The sequence below is a fragment of the Mesoplodon bidens genome, assembly GCF_964165515.1.
Source record: "Mesoplodon bidens genome assembly, chromosome: 15".
Lineage (NCBI taxonomy): Eukaryota > Metazoa > Chordata > Mammalia > Artiodactyla > Ziphiidae > Mesoplodon > Mesoplodon bidens.
The window spans coordinates 82,436,907-82,453,083 of NC_138171.1; the positions used below are offsets into that span (position 1 = coordinate 82,436,907).

Consider the following 16,177-nt stretch of genomic DNA (forward strand, 5'->3'; position numbering starts at 1 on the left):
TTAGTTCCGCATTCCTTACCAGGGCCTCCTGCTTAAGATAACTCATGCAAGTCGTTACTATTGGGCCTGGCCAGGGTGGGCGGTTTCAGTCAGTGTTTCCCCTAACGAATAGGGTTTCCTGAGCCACACAAATAAGTAAAAACTGGGAACTAACATTCAAGGGCTAATAAAAAAAAATAGTGATTTTGCTCTGGGTTTAACTTCTAAACTCAGAAAGAAAGTCTTTCCTGAATGCCTTATACAAGCCTTTGAAGGCATGATAAATTAAACTCTGAAGTTCTAGAACATAGAACTCGTTGTGGTCTTAAAAAATGCACAACGTGAGAGTTGTGAGTTAAGTTTTATTTGGGGCAAAATGAGGACTATAGCCTGGGAGACAGTATCTCAGATAGTTCTGAGAAACTGCTCCGAACAGTGGGGGGAAATGTCAGTATATATGTGATTTTGCTGAAGGGGGAGTACATGCAATCAAGCACATATTTTTTGCCGAAGGTTTCTGCTAGTCTGTTGAGGGTTACTGCTAGTCACGAGGAGCAGACATCACCATGAAAGATTTTAGTGCTTTTCTACATATGAGGAGATATAAGAATTGGGCTCATAAAATCAGCTCCTTAAAGTATCTAACTATCTGAAGACCTGTTCTGCCAGTTTTTCCCAAAGCACAGAGGGCCTCCTTTCTGCTCTCCACCCTGAACTCCTTTCAGGGGGTGTTGAAAGTCATCAGCTGCAGCAGCACCTGATTTAATCCTTGTAGAAGTAGGTGGCAAGTGCCAATTTGTAGTTGACATCATAAACTTCAGTTTAGGTAGAAATCTTCTCACTGATATAATATATAGTTGGACAAACCAATGTTTTCGTATCCTTTCGGTGACAGACCTGTTCTTTGGGGAACTAAAAGCAACTGTCTTTCTCTTGCAAATCTCTACAAACCAGAAATGTAAATACAGGCCCAAGGACCTGGGACTGAGCCTCATTAGCTCAGTCAGGCAAGACCTGAAACCAAGAGAAAAAAAAATGACAAAGTGGTAGTTTTAAAATTCAAACCGCTGGGAATGCTACCTCAGCCAAACTTTACAAATAGTAAAGCCTTGGTCATCTGAGCAAGCAACTTTAATGTATTCCAACTGTTCTCTGTAAATTAGTAAGTTTATATTGTAATACCTGATTCATAACTAAGTTGTTTTTTTTTTAAGTGAAGCCATGAGATCTCTAGTTTTGTCTGTTTATATGTCTGTGTGCACATCATACATATGAGATATCTCTACCTCTGGAAGGTATTATCAAAGTTGAATTTATAAAGAGCTCTATTTAATTTAAAAGAAAGCGCTTACAAATTAAATATAAAGAAACCAGCCAGGGGCTTCCCTGGTGGCGCAGTGGTTGGGCGTCCGCCTGCCGGTGCGGGGGACGCGGGTTCGTGCCCCGGTCCGGGGGGATCCCGCGTGCCGCGGAGCGGCTGGGCCCGTGAGCCGTGGCCGCTGGGCCTGGGCGTCCGGAGCCTGTGCTCCGCGGTGGAGGGGGTCACAGCAGTGAGAGGCCCGCGTACCGCAAAAAAAAAAAAAAAAAAAGGAACCAGCCAAAATGACTTTCAGGTTCACATGAACTGGGAAATATTCAATATTAATTTGATACCGGGTATTAAAGTTTGTTTGTTGATCTATTTATTATAGACATGTCTTTAGAGTCATTAACATTAAGTATAATAATTTATTGTACCTAGGTTTAACAGATGTCAAATAAGACCTTATATCTGTTGCAAGGAAAATAACTTGATATGATGAGACTTTATATGTAAATGAGACAAGAGCTTTTGGGTAAACTCTTTAAAACTATATTTTAGAAATGTCTACTTAAGATGATCTTTACAGATATTTGGTAACTTAAAGTTCTAGAGTTGTGCTAATTTAAGTGATGGAGGTTTATTGAATAGCTATATAATTTCCAAAAAAATAAGGTACTGAGATATCAATTACTAAATAGAGAAACTAAAGATATTTAGGACTATTAATGAAAATGTTTGGTGCCACCTTGAGATGTCCTCTATAAGAAAATGAATGTATTGAGAAATTACCACTGGTATTTATGTTCACCAATCTACAGAATGCTAATGTAAAAGAAAGTTCATAATTGCTTACTTCTTTTTTTTTTTTTGTGGTACGCGGGCCTCTCACTGTTGTGGCCTCTCCCGTTGCGGAGCACAGGCTCCGGACGCACAGGCTCAGCCGCCATGGCTCACGGGCCCAGCCGCTCCATGGCATGTGGGATCTTCCCGGACCGGGGCACGAACCCGTGTCCCCTGCATCGGCAGGCGGACTCTTAACCACTGCTCCACCAGAGAAGCCGTGTTGTGAATATTTTTTAAGTCGACAGGTGCCAGGCTGGAAACATCTTACCAACAGGTGGAAGGGGGAAGTGCTCTCAAGCCCCTAGGCTGGGAGGCAAGTTGCAAAAGTTCAAAGATTGGGCTGGGCAGAAACTCTGGGCCAACTGGTTAAGAGCATGGCCTTTACAGTGAGACTTTGGACCTAGGCTCCATCACTTTGAGAAACGTATTTAAACTCTCAGTTTCCTCATTTGAAAAAGATGGGTAAAAAATAACCACTTAATAGGATCATTGTGCGGATTGAATGAGGAAATCTTGTACGACACTGGGAACCATCTATGGTGTATATTAAATGCTCAATACGTGTTAAGTATTACTAATAGTAAAACCTCATTATTCCAGAGGCACAAAGAGGACAAACTTTCTGCTCAGAGTCAGTATCATGTCAGGATAGGCTGTGTTCTGATACCTACACCCTGGGTCTATTCTTAGGAAGCTGCCCATAGTTCTTTTCTTCTCTGACAGGACTAATATATATATTTTTTAAAACAAGAGGAGGCCATTCCCCAGGCTTGGGAATTTCCAGGGACATTCTCAGGATCACACCCTTTTTTAGCCTCTAGTTCTACTTCCTCCAATGCCTTGCCCACCCAAGAGAGGACTCTCTGCTAGGGAAAGGGAGGACAGCCCAGCCTCTGGTGGGTACTCCTAAACTGTTGCCTTCCTGCAGTGCCTTCTCTGCTCAATACAATGGTGGGTGTCCTTCGCTCATGTCTGACATCTCGTGACCCGCACTGTCCCATCTGGGGCTCAGCACCTCAGCTGGTTCTCGGTCAACTAGGCCTCTTCACAAGGAATATTCCCCAGATCTTATGCCCTCATTCAGGACACTTCCAACATTGTCCCAGCACTCCTTCTCTCAGCACTTTATTCAGGCTGATGCACTCCTGGTATAGACATGGTCTTGTGGAAAATGATTGTTAGCATTTACAGAGCAACTGTCCTGACCCAGGTAATCGTTGCCATATTTTACCCTCTCAACCAACCTGCAAGTTAGGATTGGAATCTCCATTTTGCAGAGGAAAAAAATCATGTGTTAATGAGTTAGAATAATTTTTTAAATAAATTTATTTATTTTTGGCTATGTGGGGTCTTCGTTGCTGTGCGCAGCCTTTCCCTAGGTGCGGTGAGCAGGGGCTACTCTTCATTGTGGTGCGCGGGCTTCTCATTGCATTGGCTTCTCTTGTTGCAGAGCACAGGGTTTTAGGCGCATGGGTTTCAGTACTTGTGGCACACGGGCTCAGTAGTTGTGGCACACGGGCTTAATTGCTCCGCAGCACGTGGGATCTTCCCGGACCAGGGATCGAACCCGTGTCCCCAGCATTGGCAGGTGGATTCTTAACCATTGTGCCACCGGGGAATTCCTAGAATAATTTTTACTTTATCTAACATATATGGGATCAGATAGACCAGGTTGTACAGCAAGCTGTTTTTGGTTTTTGTTTTGTTTTAATAATACTGAGGTACGTAACTTAGACATTTAACTTTTAAAAAATAAATTTATTTATTTATTTTGTTTATTTTTGGCTGCGTTGGGTCTTCATTGCTGTATGCAGGCTTTCTCTAGTTGTGAAAAGTGGAGGCTACTCTTCCTTGCGTTGCACAGGTTTCTCACTGTGGTGTCTTCTCTTGTTGTGGAGCACAGGCTCTAGGTGCGCAGGCTCTAGGTGCGCAGGCTCAGTAGTTGTGGCACACAGGCTTAGTTGTTCCGCAGCACATGGGATCTTCCCAGACCAGGGCTGGAACCTGTGTCCCCTGCATTGGCAGGCAAATTCTTAACCACTGCGCCACCAGGGAGGCCCTAGACATTTAACTTTTGCTTATCCTATATGTAACAATGACATCATACTGTAGTTTGGATTTGCATTTCTTAAAATACAAGTGTGATTAACCACCTCTCAAATGCTTATTGGCTTCACTTTTCTATTCTCTGGCCAAGCTAATTCTCAAGGGATCAGGGGAGCTAGCATTTTATGAGTCATCAGCATATAATATATAGATGGTATTCAAAGTCATGCAAGTGAATGAATGAGATTCTCCAAGGCAGTGAGTGTAGTTAGCAGCCCTGGAGCCTTTCTACGAAGTGCCAGATAGTAAATATTTTAGGCTTTGCAGGCCATATGGTCTCACTTGTAACTATGCAACTCTGCTATTGTATGGCAAAAGCAGCAAAAGACACTACATAAATACTATTTATGTACACTAAAATTTGAATTTCATATAATTTTTACGTGTCATGCATACTTCTTTTGATTATTTTCTCAATTATTTTAAAAAATGTTAACAACCACCCTGCTCACAGATCCAACAAAATCTGGTGGCAGGCCAGATTTGGCCGGTGGCCCTTTTCTACCTGATAGACAATTTCTGGTCACTGATGATGACCACATGTCCAAATTTCGGTAAGGTTACCCAACAGAGACAATTTAGACAGAAGATTAGAGATTAGTTCCGCGATCCTTATTCTGCTAACAGCAGGAAGCAAACAAACAACTGTTACTGACCTTCTGCAGGTTTAACAGACTCTCTAGGTACCTCAGCCTCTGGCTATACCTGAAAATCATCCAGGTAAAAAAGACACCCAGAGACCGGAAAATGCAAGGCTTCAGGAAAAGCCATCAAATCAAGGTGGACAAAACATCGGGCAGACACTACGGAGCCCTCGGTCTTCAGGCAGAGCCGTCAAACAACGGCTCCAAAATCCAGGTTACACCTTTCCAACACGTCCCCCAGCTCTGAGCCGGCTCCTGCCATCCAGCGGGGCCGCAGACTCGTAACCACACACACACCCCCGACCCGGCCACGCTCGGAAGCCGCCGGCGCTGCGCGGGCCAGGACATCCGGTCCGACCGGAAAAGCCCCTTGTTCCGTCTCCTCCCGGTCGCCAGAAGGCGCAGAAAACCTCCCGCGGGCAGTCACGACGTCCTCCTCACGCAAGGAGGGCAAAATGAGAAAAGAGATAAGCACAGATAGGCACCAAGAAGGAAGCCTCGCTTCCGACCACCCCTACACTTCAGCGACTCAGACAACCGCTCGCACCGTGACGGGGGGGAGTCCCCGGCCCTCCCTAGGACCACGATTCCGGAGTCTCGCGGGACGTCGCTGTTCCGCACCGCTCAGGTATGGGGACATCTCGCGGGAGTTCCCCGACGGTGCGCAAGGGTCGGGGGGCCTCGCAGCTCCGCCCCGGTATTTCCCGTCCGCCGGCCCGTTTCGCGCAGGCGCGCGCGGCGGCGGCGAGTTGGCGCGTCGCGCAGGCGGCGGCGGCGGCATGGGGCTGAGCCGGGTACGGGCAGTATTCTTCGACTTGGACAACACGCTCATCGACACGGCCGGGGCTAGTCGGAAGGGCATGTTGGAGGTAACGTTCCGGCTACCGCTTCCCTCCGGCGAGCCCGGCGCCCCGCCCCGCGCGCTCTCTCGCCCCCTTGGCCCCCCGGCCCACTGCCCTGTCGGCTCCCTCCGCGCCGGCGCCCCTGGTCCCGGAGGCCCTTCGTGCTGGCCCGCGGCGGCGGCCCCGCTCAGAGAGCGGGGAGGCTGCAACCTGAGGGCGCTCCCAGCGCTAGGGCTCCCGGAAGGATGTCGCCAAACTGCCACGAGGGCAGAGTCGCCTCCGCACAGAAAGGCGGCCGCGCGCCAGGCGCCTGGCTTTCTGCCGGGACAGGTTTGGACCCGCCGGGACGAGGGGGCACCCGGCTCTCCGGGACTGACCGCGGGAGGATGGTCTCCCACCGCGTGCTCTTCGTTGGACCTTTGAGCCTGGACTTTATCGACTCGAGGGAGTTTTCTCCGCAGGTGTTCCTGCCGTGGGTGTGACCCTCAGTAGGTTTACTTTCACGAGGCCTTGCTCCGCCGCATCCTCCCCTTTCTGTACCTACTGATGCTCTTTCAGACCTTTCCCGTGCTGTTCAAGACCCGAAGCCACCCCTGCTTTCTTTCGTCTGCATTCAGCTTTAAAGAGAAAACTAAGGATTACCATATCTGAAAACCCCACTTTCAGAAACTAATCCTTCCAGCCCTGAGTGCCCCGTCTTCTTCATGCTTTATTAGTTAGGTTGTGTCTCCCTGGATCTTCAGCCTCTTCGTCCTCTTTCTTGGTGCATTCCACTCCTGCTGCGTTTTCGGATCTGTCCAATACTCAATTTTTTATTTTTTTTTTTTTGCGGTACGCGGGTCTCTCACTGTTGTGGCCTCTCCCGTTGCGGAGCACAGGCTCCGGACGCGCAGGCTCAGCGGCCATGGCTCATGGACCCAGCCGCTGCGCGGCATGTGGGATCTTCCCGGACCGGGGCACGAACCCGCGTCCCCTGCATCGGCAGGCGGACTCTCAACCACTGCTCCACCAGGGAAGCCCCTCCAATACTCTATTTTTATTTGTTTGATAAAGATGTCTTTACACTCTCTTATGATACTCCATAAGCAATGTAATCAATGTTTAATCATATATAGTCAGCTTGCACATTTCTTGGGTTTGAATCTTGGCTCCACAATTTTCTCTGAGATCTCGGGCAAATAATTCAACTCAGTGCCTCAGTTTCTCATCTGTATTACAATACGACACTAGGGCCAACTTTAAAAGACTGTTTTGGGGCATTAATTGAGATAATGTGTTTAACAGTTTAGCAGAATGATTCTCCAAAATATGCATTGGAAAAATGTTAACGATTATTTTATACAGTTATTGCAAAAAATAAAAAAAGGGCAGCAAACCTATGTCAATTTTTGAGCTTAAAAAAAATAAGCAAATGTGAATAATTCATGCAGAATCTTTTAAAATGCCCAGTACTTTAAAAAGAAAGCTTCTCTTGGACCCTTCTTTCTCCACAAGATATTACCTCTCTTGACAGCCATGTTTTTCAAGAGAAATCTGTACCATTATCTCCATGTTTCTACTACCTGTGTATTCCCAAAACCACTGTAGTGTGTTTCTTTTTTTTTTGCCACTAGGATGAAATAAACTCACCATCTATAGGCACCTCCCAAATTGCCAGAATCCTGGACATCTTAAGTCTGTCTTAATGACTTGACCGAAGTATTATACACTGTTGACTGTCCCTTCATGCCTTTGATCTTGACCTCAGGGGCACCATCCCCTGCTATATTGTCTCCAGTATCTCTAGCTGCAAACTGTACATATTTACCTGTGTGTTTTTGGCAGGCCAAGTCCAGTGTGTTGTCATTAAGTTCTTGTTTTATTCCAATCCTTGCTATAGGCCAAGAGTTTAGGCTTTAAAATTAGACAGTTGAGTTTGAATCACAGCTCTCCCAATACCTAGGTGAAAGCACCCGAACAAGTTAATTAACTGCTCTAAGCCTCAAATCTTTAAGTAGTGATAGTTGAACAGTGAAATTAGTTCTCAAAAACCCTATCAGCTAGGTTTAATGTAATGCATGGGAAGTACATACAGTCCAGTGTTCCAGAATTATACCACCGTCCACTCTGTCACCAAATCTGTCTTCTCCTGCACATCCCCTCTGCCCTTGTCTTAGTTAAAGCTGGACTTGTCTCTCACCTAGACTGTTACTACGGTCTTGATGCCAGGCTTACCATGTCCAGTTCATCCTCCACATTGCAACTCACATGCCCACAGCTAAATAGTGAGCTTCCTAAGAGGGAACAAACTGTCTTATTCATCACCCTGTGTTTGACACAGGGTGAATGTTGAATGGATGGATAAAAGTCCAGTTCTCTAGACTTGGTTCTCTTACCATTTGCTTTATAAATATCCTATGAAATGTGCAGAATTAACTATATGAGGATCTAGGATCGCTTTATCACATAAGAATACAACACCCACAAATGTTAGTCTATTCAAAAGTAACATGCCAGCTTTCTGAATCACTCTGAATGATTTATGAAAGGAGGAAGGGGGAAAGGTCCAGCCATTGCCTTGGGCTTGAGGAAAAGGAGTCATATACTGACTATATATCAGCTTTAATTTTTTTTCTTTTTTCAGCCTCTTTTTTTTTTATATACAATTTTTAAAGATTACTTTCCATTTACAGTTATTACAAAATATTGGCTATCAGCTTTAATTTATTTTTAAATCATCTGGGAAAGCTATTTCCACCCTCTTTCAGTGTCACTACGCAAGAGGAAGCCTTCTCCAGAAAATTGGGGTTTCTCAGAGAACAAAGCAAAAAAGATTTCTGCATTTTTGAGTTTGCTTTCTAATGGGTATGACAGTGAACATAATAAATGTGCTTTTCTTTGTAAGTGTGTCAGAAAAAGTGGAGGGGAGAAAGAATTGCATTTTTAAAATAGGTTGGTCAGATTAGGCGACATAGAGTAGATGATGTTTGAACAAAGACTTGAACTAAAAATAACAGGAGGGCTGCTTGAATTGTTAGTCTGTATGCAGCCATCACGTTTTGTGAGCATGTATTTTTTAAAATAGTTTTATTTAGGGCTTCCCTGGCGCAGTGGTTGAGAGTCCGCCTGCCGATGCAGGGGACACGGGTTCGTGCCCCGGTCCGGGAAGATCCCACATGCAGCGGAGCGGCTGGGCCCGTGAGCCATGGCCGCTGAGCCTGCGCGTCCAGAGCCTGTGCTCCGCAACGGGAGAGGCCACAACAGTGAGAGGCCCGCGTACTGCAAAAAAAAAAGATAAATAAATAAATAAAATAGTTTTATTTAGAATTCAGCCACTTCATATCTTTATCATATGTGTAATATGGTTCCCACACTGGCCCTCAAAAAGTCTTTTTAAATCACAGCTAAACACTAGTACTAATGGTATTTAAGTCTGGGTCCAGAAAGTAGGAAGTAGAACAGAGTTTCCTTTTTGTATGTGTTGAGATAGAGCCTTAAATAGAGTTTTGAAGTAGATGGAATTTGAGTTTATATTGTGTCTAGAAACTGATCTCCCCTCTCTCACTATCTTAGCTCTCCCTTCTTGAGGCCTGTACATGCCTAGTGGTCTCATTCTACTCAGAATCCTTTTCAGGCCTGACTTACCCTTACGCAAAATGTCGTCACAGCTCTAAATTAGAGATCTTTTCCCTCCATCCCCAATTAAATTTAGACTCCCATTCTCTCAGTGCAGGTGTTAGGAGAGTTTGCACCAGTAATGTGGACTGATCCACCTTAGGTATTATTTCTGTTTGAACTAATATTAATATGTGAATGACTGATAAACATCTTTCCCAAAGCTGTTAATATTATTAAAATGCCACTTGTTGTTCCAAATGAATATGTATAGTTTGTGACAAAATGGCAAAGTTAATTCAGGGAATGTAATGGGAGGCAGTTTTGAAACTTGGGAGCAATGTACCTCTACAAGAATCTCCCCTTTAAGGTGAGCTAATCTGCTTTTTCAGATCCCAAGAATGTGCTTAACAAACTGCCAATTGCAGTTTATAGGAAACTGGATCTTTACTGGGAGTTTTCATCTATGAACTGTGAGCCAGTTCCTGTTGAATCTCAAGTACTGTGGAGTCCTAGAGGCCTGTGTCCTTTTATTGTGTAGCAGTAGCGTTGCTAAAACTGTACAGTGACCTTCAGTTATAACTCAGGAGTAATTCAGTTGACATTGCTAGAAAAGATGGTGACATAACTATGGAGATTGAAAAGGCTTGATTTGTTCATTGGAATTTAGCTTTATAAAGCAGGAAATTTCCACGTTTTCCCTTCACCTAAAATTCTGAGGGCTGGTTTATTTTTCTCCAACTAGTAAGACTTTTCTTAACTATTATGTTTTGTGATTAACACAAATACCTTGAAAAATATTTCCTTTACCTTTGGTGTGGTTTTTATACTCTGGAGGAAGAATGTGTCTCTTCAGCTCTTTCCCCTTTTCAGTAGGTGAATTGAGTGTCTGGTGTGAGTAGCAGATCATTTATTCCCTATAGCGTTTAGGGTAGCAATTTAACTTGACTTTGACTGCTTCACTTCAACAACAGAAAATCTTTAGCCCCAGCTGTGTGCATTGCCTTCATCCTCAGAGATCCAAACTTGCCTTGGCATGATCAACTTTCCCAGATGTCCCTGGGACAGGCGGCTTCAGGTGCAAGAAGTTCACTGGGAAGGTGACCCTAGGAAGCACTGTAGGGGGTGGTGGAGTCAGACAGGGAAGGGAAGGAATCTAATACAGGCTGTTTTCATGAGCAGGGAACTGTGTGAACGGTTGGGGACTCTGGGAGACACATGTAGACATACTTTACTTGTCCCTTCCAAGGGGCAACCCACCAATATCTGCTGCTTATTGGTTGAGACCTGCTCCTTGGGCTATACTCTGGCTCCAGCCTATGTGCATGGGTGCCCCTATGGCGAGATAAAGCTCCCAGGCAGAGAAGCCCAAGCACGTGCAGTATGAAGCCTTTGGCATGTATGGGCATAAGGTGTGCCAAAGGAATTTCGGTAGCTACAGCCCACCCAGCCTCATCTTTAGCACTCGCCCTCACTTGCCTTCCATTGTGGCTGAACTCAGCTTCTTGCTTTTCCCAGTTCACAGAATTCCAAGTACTGTGTCTTTGTGCTGTTCCTTCTGTCTAGAATGATTTTATCCTCCTCCCGTCCCCACCTTTGGGCGTGGTAACGCCTTGGTTTAAATGTTCCTTCCTCTGCCCTCCTTACCCAGCAACCCTGGGGTTGCTCCTTACATTTTATTTCCAGTTTTTTGTGTGACTGTCAAGGCACTCAACCCAGCACTTGTGGTGGTTATTTTCCCCACCAGATAAGTTCATGAGGACAAAGGGTCCAGTCTCCAGTGCCGAATACATAGTATAAAGGCAAGCATGTGGCCTGTGGAGTTAGGCAACTATGGGCTTAAATCTCAGCTGGGGCAAGTTATTTATCAGTTCTAAACTTCCATTCCCTCATCTCAGAAAGGAAATTCCCTTGCAGAGTTGTAGGAAAGATTAGAAATAATACATGTGAGTACTGAGCATAATGCCTTGCCACATTAGCATCTTGGTAAGAAGATAGGCCAAAGGGATAAGAACCTAATCTAATAAAAAGTCAAGATAAAGAGCTGTGGGAACATAAGAAGGATTATGATAAGGGATTCAGAACCAGTGTGACCAAGAGGGAGACTCAGAACTACTTGAAGTTTTTTATCTGGAATCCTAAGTTTGGAAGAAGCACCGTCATTAAACGGCTGAGGTCACAGAACATGCCTGATTCCATTAGAGCTACATATACCTGTTTTTAAAAGTACAGAATTAGGTCCCCTTTAGGACCTAATTTAGGCCTTCAGAACGTAAAATGGATAAGATGAGGAAAGGTTATGTGAACTAGCGTTATTTCTGGGAAGAGTCTAAATATCAGTTGTTAGAAATTTTATGTTTTACTAAATACAAGCACAGTTTTATTTTCATGTCTTCATGACCAGAATGAAAGGTGGTAGACTTAAACTGACAAATGAGGGATTTTTATTAGCTATATATATATATAAAGAATCTTCTTAGAAAAAATTGGTTAAAAAATATGAATGAGTTGTCTAGAAAGGTTGGGAAATCTTCACTCTTGTGTTCTTTAAAAATAAGACCAATCCCCAACAGAAATGGTGTGGTAATAGAGCTTCCTTAAGACAGAGGAGTGGAGTTAGAATCTGTCTGTGCTCTGGGTTTATAGGCTCACAGGGTAAGTATTAAAGACATGAAGTATGTTGATGGAGTTGTTTTCCTTTATTTAGGTGATAAAGCTCTTACAATCAAAATACCATTACAAAGAAGAGGCTGAAATCATCTGTAACAAAGTTCAAGTTAAGCTCAGCAAGGAATGTTTTCATCCTTCTAAAAGCTGCATTACTGACCTCAGGACTTCACACTGGGAAGAAGCAATCCAGGAAACAAAAGGTGGTGCAGCCAATAGGAAATTAGCTGAAGAATGTTATTTCCTGTGGAAATCTACACGTTTACAGCATATGACATTAGCAGAAGATGTCAAAGCTATGCTCACTGAACTTCGAAAGGAGGTCCGCCTACTTTTATTAACAAATGGAGAACAACAGACCCAGAGGGAGAAGATCAAGGCTTGTGCCTGTCAGTCCTATTTTGACGCTATTGTTGTAGGTGGAGAGCAGAAAGAGGAGAAACCGGCACCTTCCATATTTTATTACTCCTGTGACCTCCTTGGAGTGCAGCCTGGGGACTGTGTGATGGTTGGTGACACGCTAGAAACCGATATACAAGGAGGCCTCAATGCAGGGCTGAAGGCAACAGTCTGGATAAATAAAAATGGAATGGTGCCGTTGAAGTCATCCCCCAGGCCGCATTATATAGTTTCTTCTGTGCTAGAGTTACCTGCTCTCTTACAAAGTATAGACTGCAAAGTCAGTGTGTCTGCTTAAAGCACAGAAAAGGGTATGCTTACGAATTTTAGGGTCAAATTACCGGGTTTGAACTAAGAAAAGTTAAGTCATTCTATGACCCAGTTCTAAGGATAATTATACTTGTCATGTAATGGCCAACCAACCATTGACTGGTATTTATATCTGGAAATCCAGAGTACATTATTATAAGTTATTTTTAGTAGTGTAACCCAGAAAACTTGAGGAAGTATATTTGTCAATCTGTGGCTTGAGATTTTTTTAAAAAATTATTTTGTTAATCTCTTAGCATCTTGGATCTATGAAGATACCAAGGAGGATAACTTATACATGGATGCACAAATACAGATTTTATGTTTTGGCTTAAAAATAGGTATTTTTTTAAAATAGTTATTCTAAAACATATATACTAGAGATTTATTAGTCTGGTTAATATAAGTACCAACTCGCAAATCAAGGCATTTCACAGTGAAATTATTTTCATATTTTCTGTTTCAAGAACATGCACCATAGTTTTGCCTACTTTGAACGTATACTTCTCTTATGAATCTAATTTTTATGCATTACCTTTGGGGTGGGGGGGGATAATTTTCCTATGGTATGTACATGACCAATAACTTCCTCCAGTAAAAAAGCTGTTAAAATCAGCATATGGTGCTCCTTTTCCATTACATTTTCACACCTTTCCAGGGTGAGCTTATAGGTTCCTGTTAGTCTTTACCTCTTACGGAAGTACTTTTACTATCTTTTCCCAGGTACGCAGTGAGGTTGAGGGACCAGTCTGTCTTGCTGTGGATGAGTGCAAGCCACATGGCCCCAGAAGTCACTTTCCTGGAAGTTGCCTTGGTGTGGCCTAATCATGCTGCCCGCATCTGTTGTCTGCTGACTGGATAGTTTCACCCATATGATGAAAACTAATAGAAAATTAGGTTTTGCTATGAACCATTTCCAGAGTGCCATTTTAATACTTGACTGGCTCTTTTTGGTGTTACCATCTGCCTTAAGTCTCCTGTTTTTCAAATTTTGGGAGCTATGTCATTGTTTCACAAATTTCTATATCCATTTCAGAGTTTGCTTTGAGCTTAGTAATTAAAACTCCATAGGGAGGCATCTTACAACTAGAAAAATTTCTCAAGACCATTAGGCTAGAAAGTCTCTTGATTTCACCAGCCAAACTTAGAGTAAAATGGTTAATTAAGGAAAAAATAAATAATGATTAGGGTTGTTTTTTGGTAGGGTGTTTTTTTTTTTTAACTTTTGTATAGGAAACTACTAGTGTAAGATGTTCGTTAGTTGGGGTATATTTAGCTAGGGCTCCTTCAAGTATTCTACGAAGAACAGGATTCTCTGCCATTGTGCATGTGCCTGTTGCACTTCTCACTCTTAATTTTTAAAAATGTGATTGTGCCCTTGACTGTTCGCTCTGAAGCTGAACGTTTGTGGACAGGGAATGTTTGTGTATAGCTCTTCCAGGTACGGTGTCCATGTGACCACAATTATATTGTAGCTATTTGAAAATTGTTAAGTTGGAGGATGTTGACAGGAAAATAGTTGTGTGCATGATTTCTCCAGTGGGCTGAGTGTGATGCTGAGAGCTTGACCTTTCAGCTCACCCACAGGATGGGTCTAGACATGGCACGTTCACTGTGCTCACTGAGAAGGCTCATTGCTCCCAGATCACGGCAGCAGATCTCCTAGGATGTTATGTGAACAGTTCGTCAGCAAAAGTGATCTGGCGGGGAATGAAATAATTGAGTTTTTTGTAATATAATATTACATTCCATTTGCACTTTTCCTTAGGGAAGAACTTTGTGGTTTTCTGCCTTCTGAGTGGAATGTTACAGAAGATATTAAGAAATCTTGGAATAGACCTATTTTATTAATAATGTTTTTGTTTTAGAATAATATTTTGTTTTTCATAGTTTCCCATACTCCTAGAAAGCCATAAATTCTCAGTTGTCCGGAGGCTCGCTCAAACACTCATTACAGAGGAAGGCCTAGAGTAGACACGAGTGGACGCTGCCCCTGGAACACTGACACAATGATGGATGTTTTCTGGTTCCATACACATGTCCACCCACTGGTGCATGAACATCTTAGATATGGTGGTGCCCAGGACCCAGCAAGTGTGAATATTGTGGGAAAGACAATTTTCTTAGTTACAGAGGTACTTGGTTTAGCACTTTCAGATTTCTTTGCAACCCACAATAGGAAACATTTTCTGTCACAATCCATTAAACACATTTATAGTGAACATTTAGTTAATATCAGTGTGTGTATATTAAATATATATTTAACAAACAAAACTACTTCCTTGCTATGCATGATGCTCAGGTTTTTTTCATTCCATCATTTTTTAAATTGGGGAATATATTTTTTTCATTTTTGAACAAGTACTTGTGGTACTTGTACAAGCATATGTGGTACACAAGTCAAAGAATGAAAACGTGAATAGCAAAAAGTCCGTCTCATCTCTTTTCCAGCAACCCACCTGCCCTAAAGGCCTCTGCTGTCAGCAGTTTCCTGTGTATCTGCATATATAGGTAGGTATGAGTATATAGAATTTCTCTGATTCAGGCAGGTTTTTATTCCTGCTTTTCAGTTTTGGGAGGCAGTGATCTTGCTAAGAAACTGATTTAAAAAGTTATGAAGCTTCTGTGCGTCGTTCATGTTAGGAGCATACATCTTTGATCTCAGCCATCCACTGTTGTTGATAAAGGTGATGGTTCCATTGGCTTTCACTGGGCCAGTTGTTCACTTTGAGGTCAGTGCAGCTGTGAAGCCCTTGCTTCTGCCCCAGTCTCATTGCCCTCTTCTGGTACCTATCACCACCCTGGAGATTCCCTTTGCCTCTTAGGTTGGATGTCCTGTGCCCTGTGTATTCCCTTTTTGATTTGTTCCCCCTTTGGTGGCATGCATCCTCGAGTAGTTTCCCTATAAATGTGAGAGATAAAAATATTCAGATCTTAAGTGTCTGAAAACGCCTTTATTCTCTTCTCCCATCATTGATAGTTTAACAGCATGTAGTTGGATATCATTCAGAATTTCAAAGGCATTGCTCTGTGGTCTAGCAGCCACTTTAAGTGACAATTTTCTTTTTCTCTTGAAGCTCTTAGAACTTTGGCGTTTCCCCTGTGGTCCATAATGATGTATCTTGTTATGCTTTCATGCTCTACTCTTGGCACTCTTGAACCTTTCCCAACAAAACCTTATGCTCTTTGTCCTGGAAAAATGTAATTACTTAATTGATAGTTGCTTCGCCACTGTGTTTCCCGCTTCCTTTTTCTGGAGCTCCTACTATTCGGGTGTTGGACCTCCTCTACTGACCTTTCACTTTCTTTTCTTTTCTCTCCTATTTTTCCATCTCTTATTTAGTTCTATGATGCTTTTTGGAAGGTTTCTTCAACTTTACCTTTCAATCCTATTGAATTTTTTTTCCTGCCTGGCATCATGTATTTCAATATCCAAGTTTCTTCAATTTTCTAAATGTTCCTTCCCTTTTTAAAAAAAAGTTTGTGTTGGA

General features: G+C 43.1%; 1 protein-coding gene across 1 annotated transcript; it reads left to right on the forward strand.

Moving 5' to 3' along the window:
* Positions 1 to 5,599: 5,599 nt before the first annotated feature.
* On the forward strand, positions 5,600 to 16,177 carry NANP (N-acetylneuraminic acid phosphatase). Its single transcript, XM_081255965.1, has 3 exons — positions 5,600 to 5,744; positions 12,019 to 12,688; positions 13,410 to 16,177. The coding sequence occupies exons 1-2, from the start codon at positions 5,655 to 5,657 to the stop codon at positions 12,673 to 12,675; spliced, it is 747 nt and encodes a 248-aa protein (XP_081112091.1). The 5' UTR covers positions 5,600 to 5,654; the 3' UTR covers positions 12,676 to 12,688; positions 13,410 to 16,177.

Excerpts from the sequence above, each read along its gene's own strand:
- NANP (XM_081255965.1), top strand. The coding sequence starts at position 5,655 with ATGGGGCTGAGCCGGGTACGGGCAGTATTCTTCGACTTGGACAACACG. Across the intron at positions 5,745-12,018 it reads GTCGGAAGGGCATGTTGGAG|GTGATAAAGCTCTTACAATC; the intron begins GTAACGTTCCGG and ends TCCTTTATTTAG.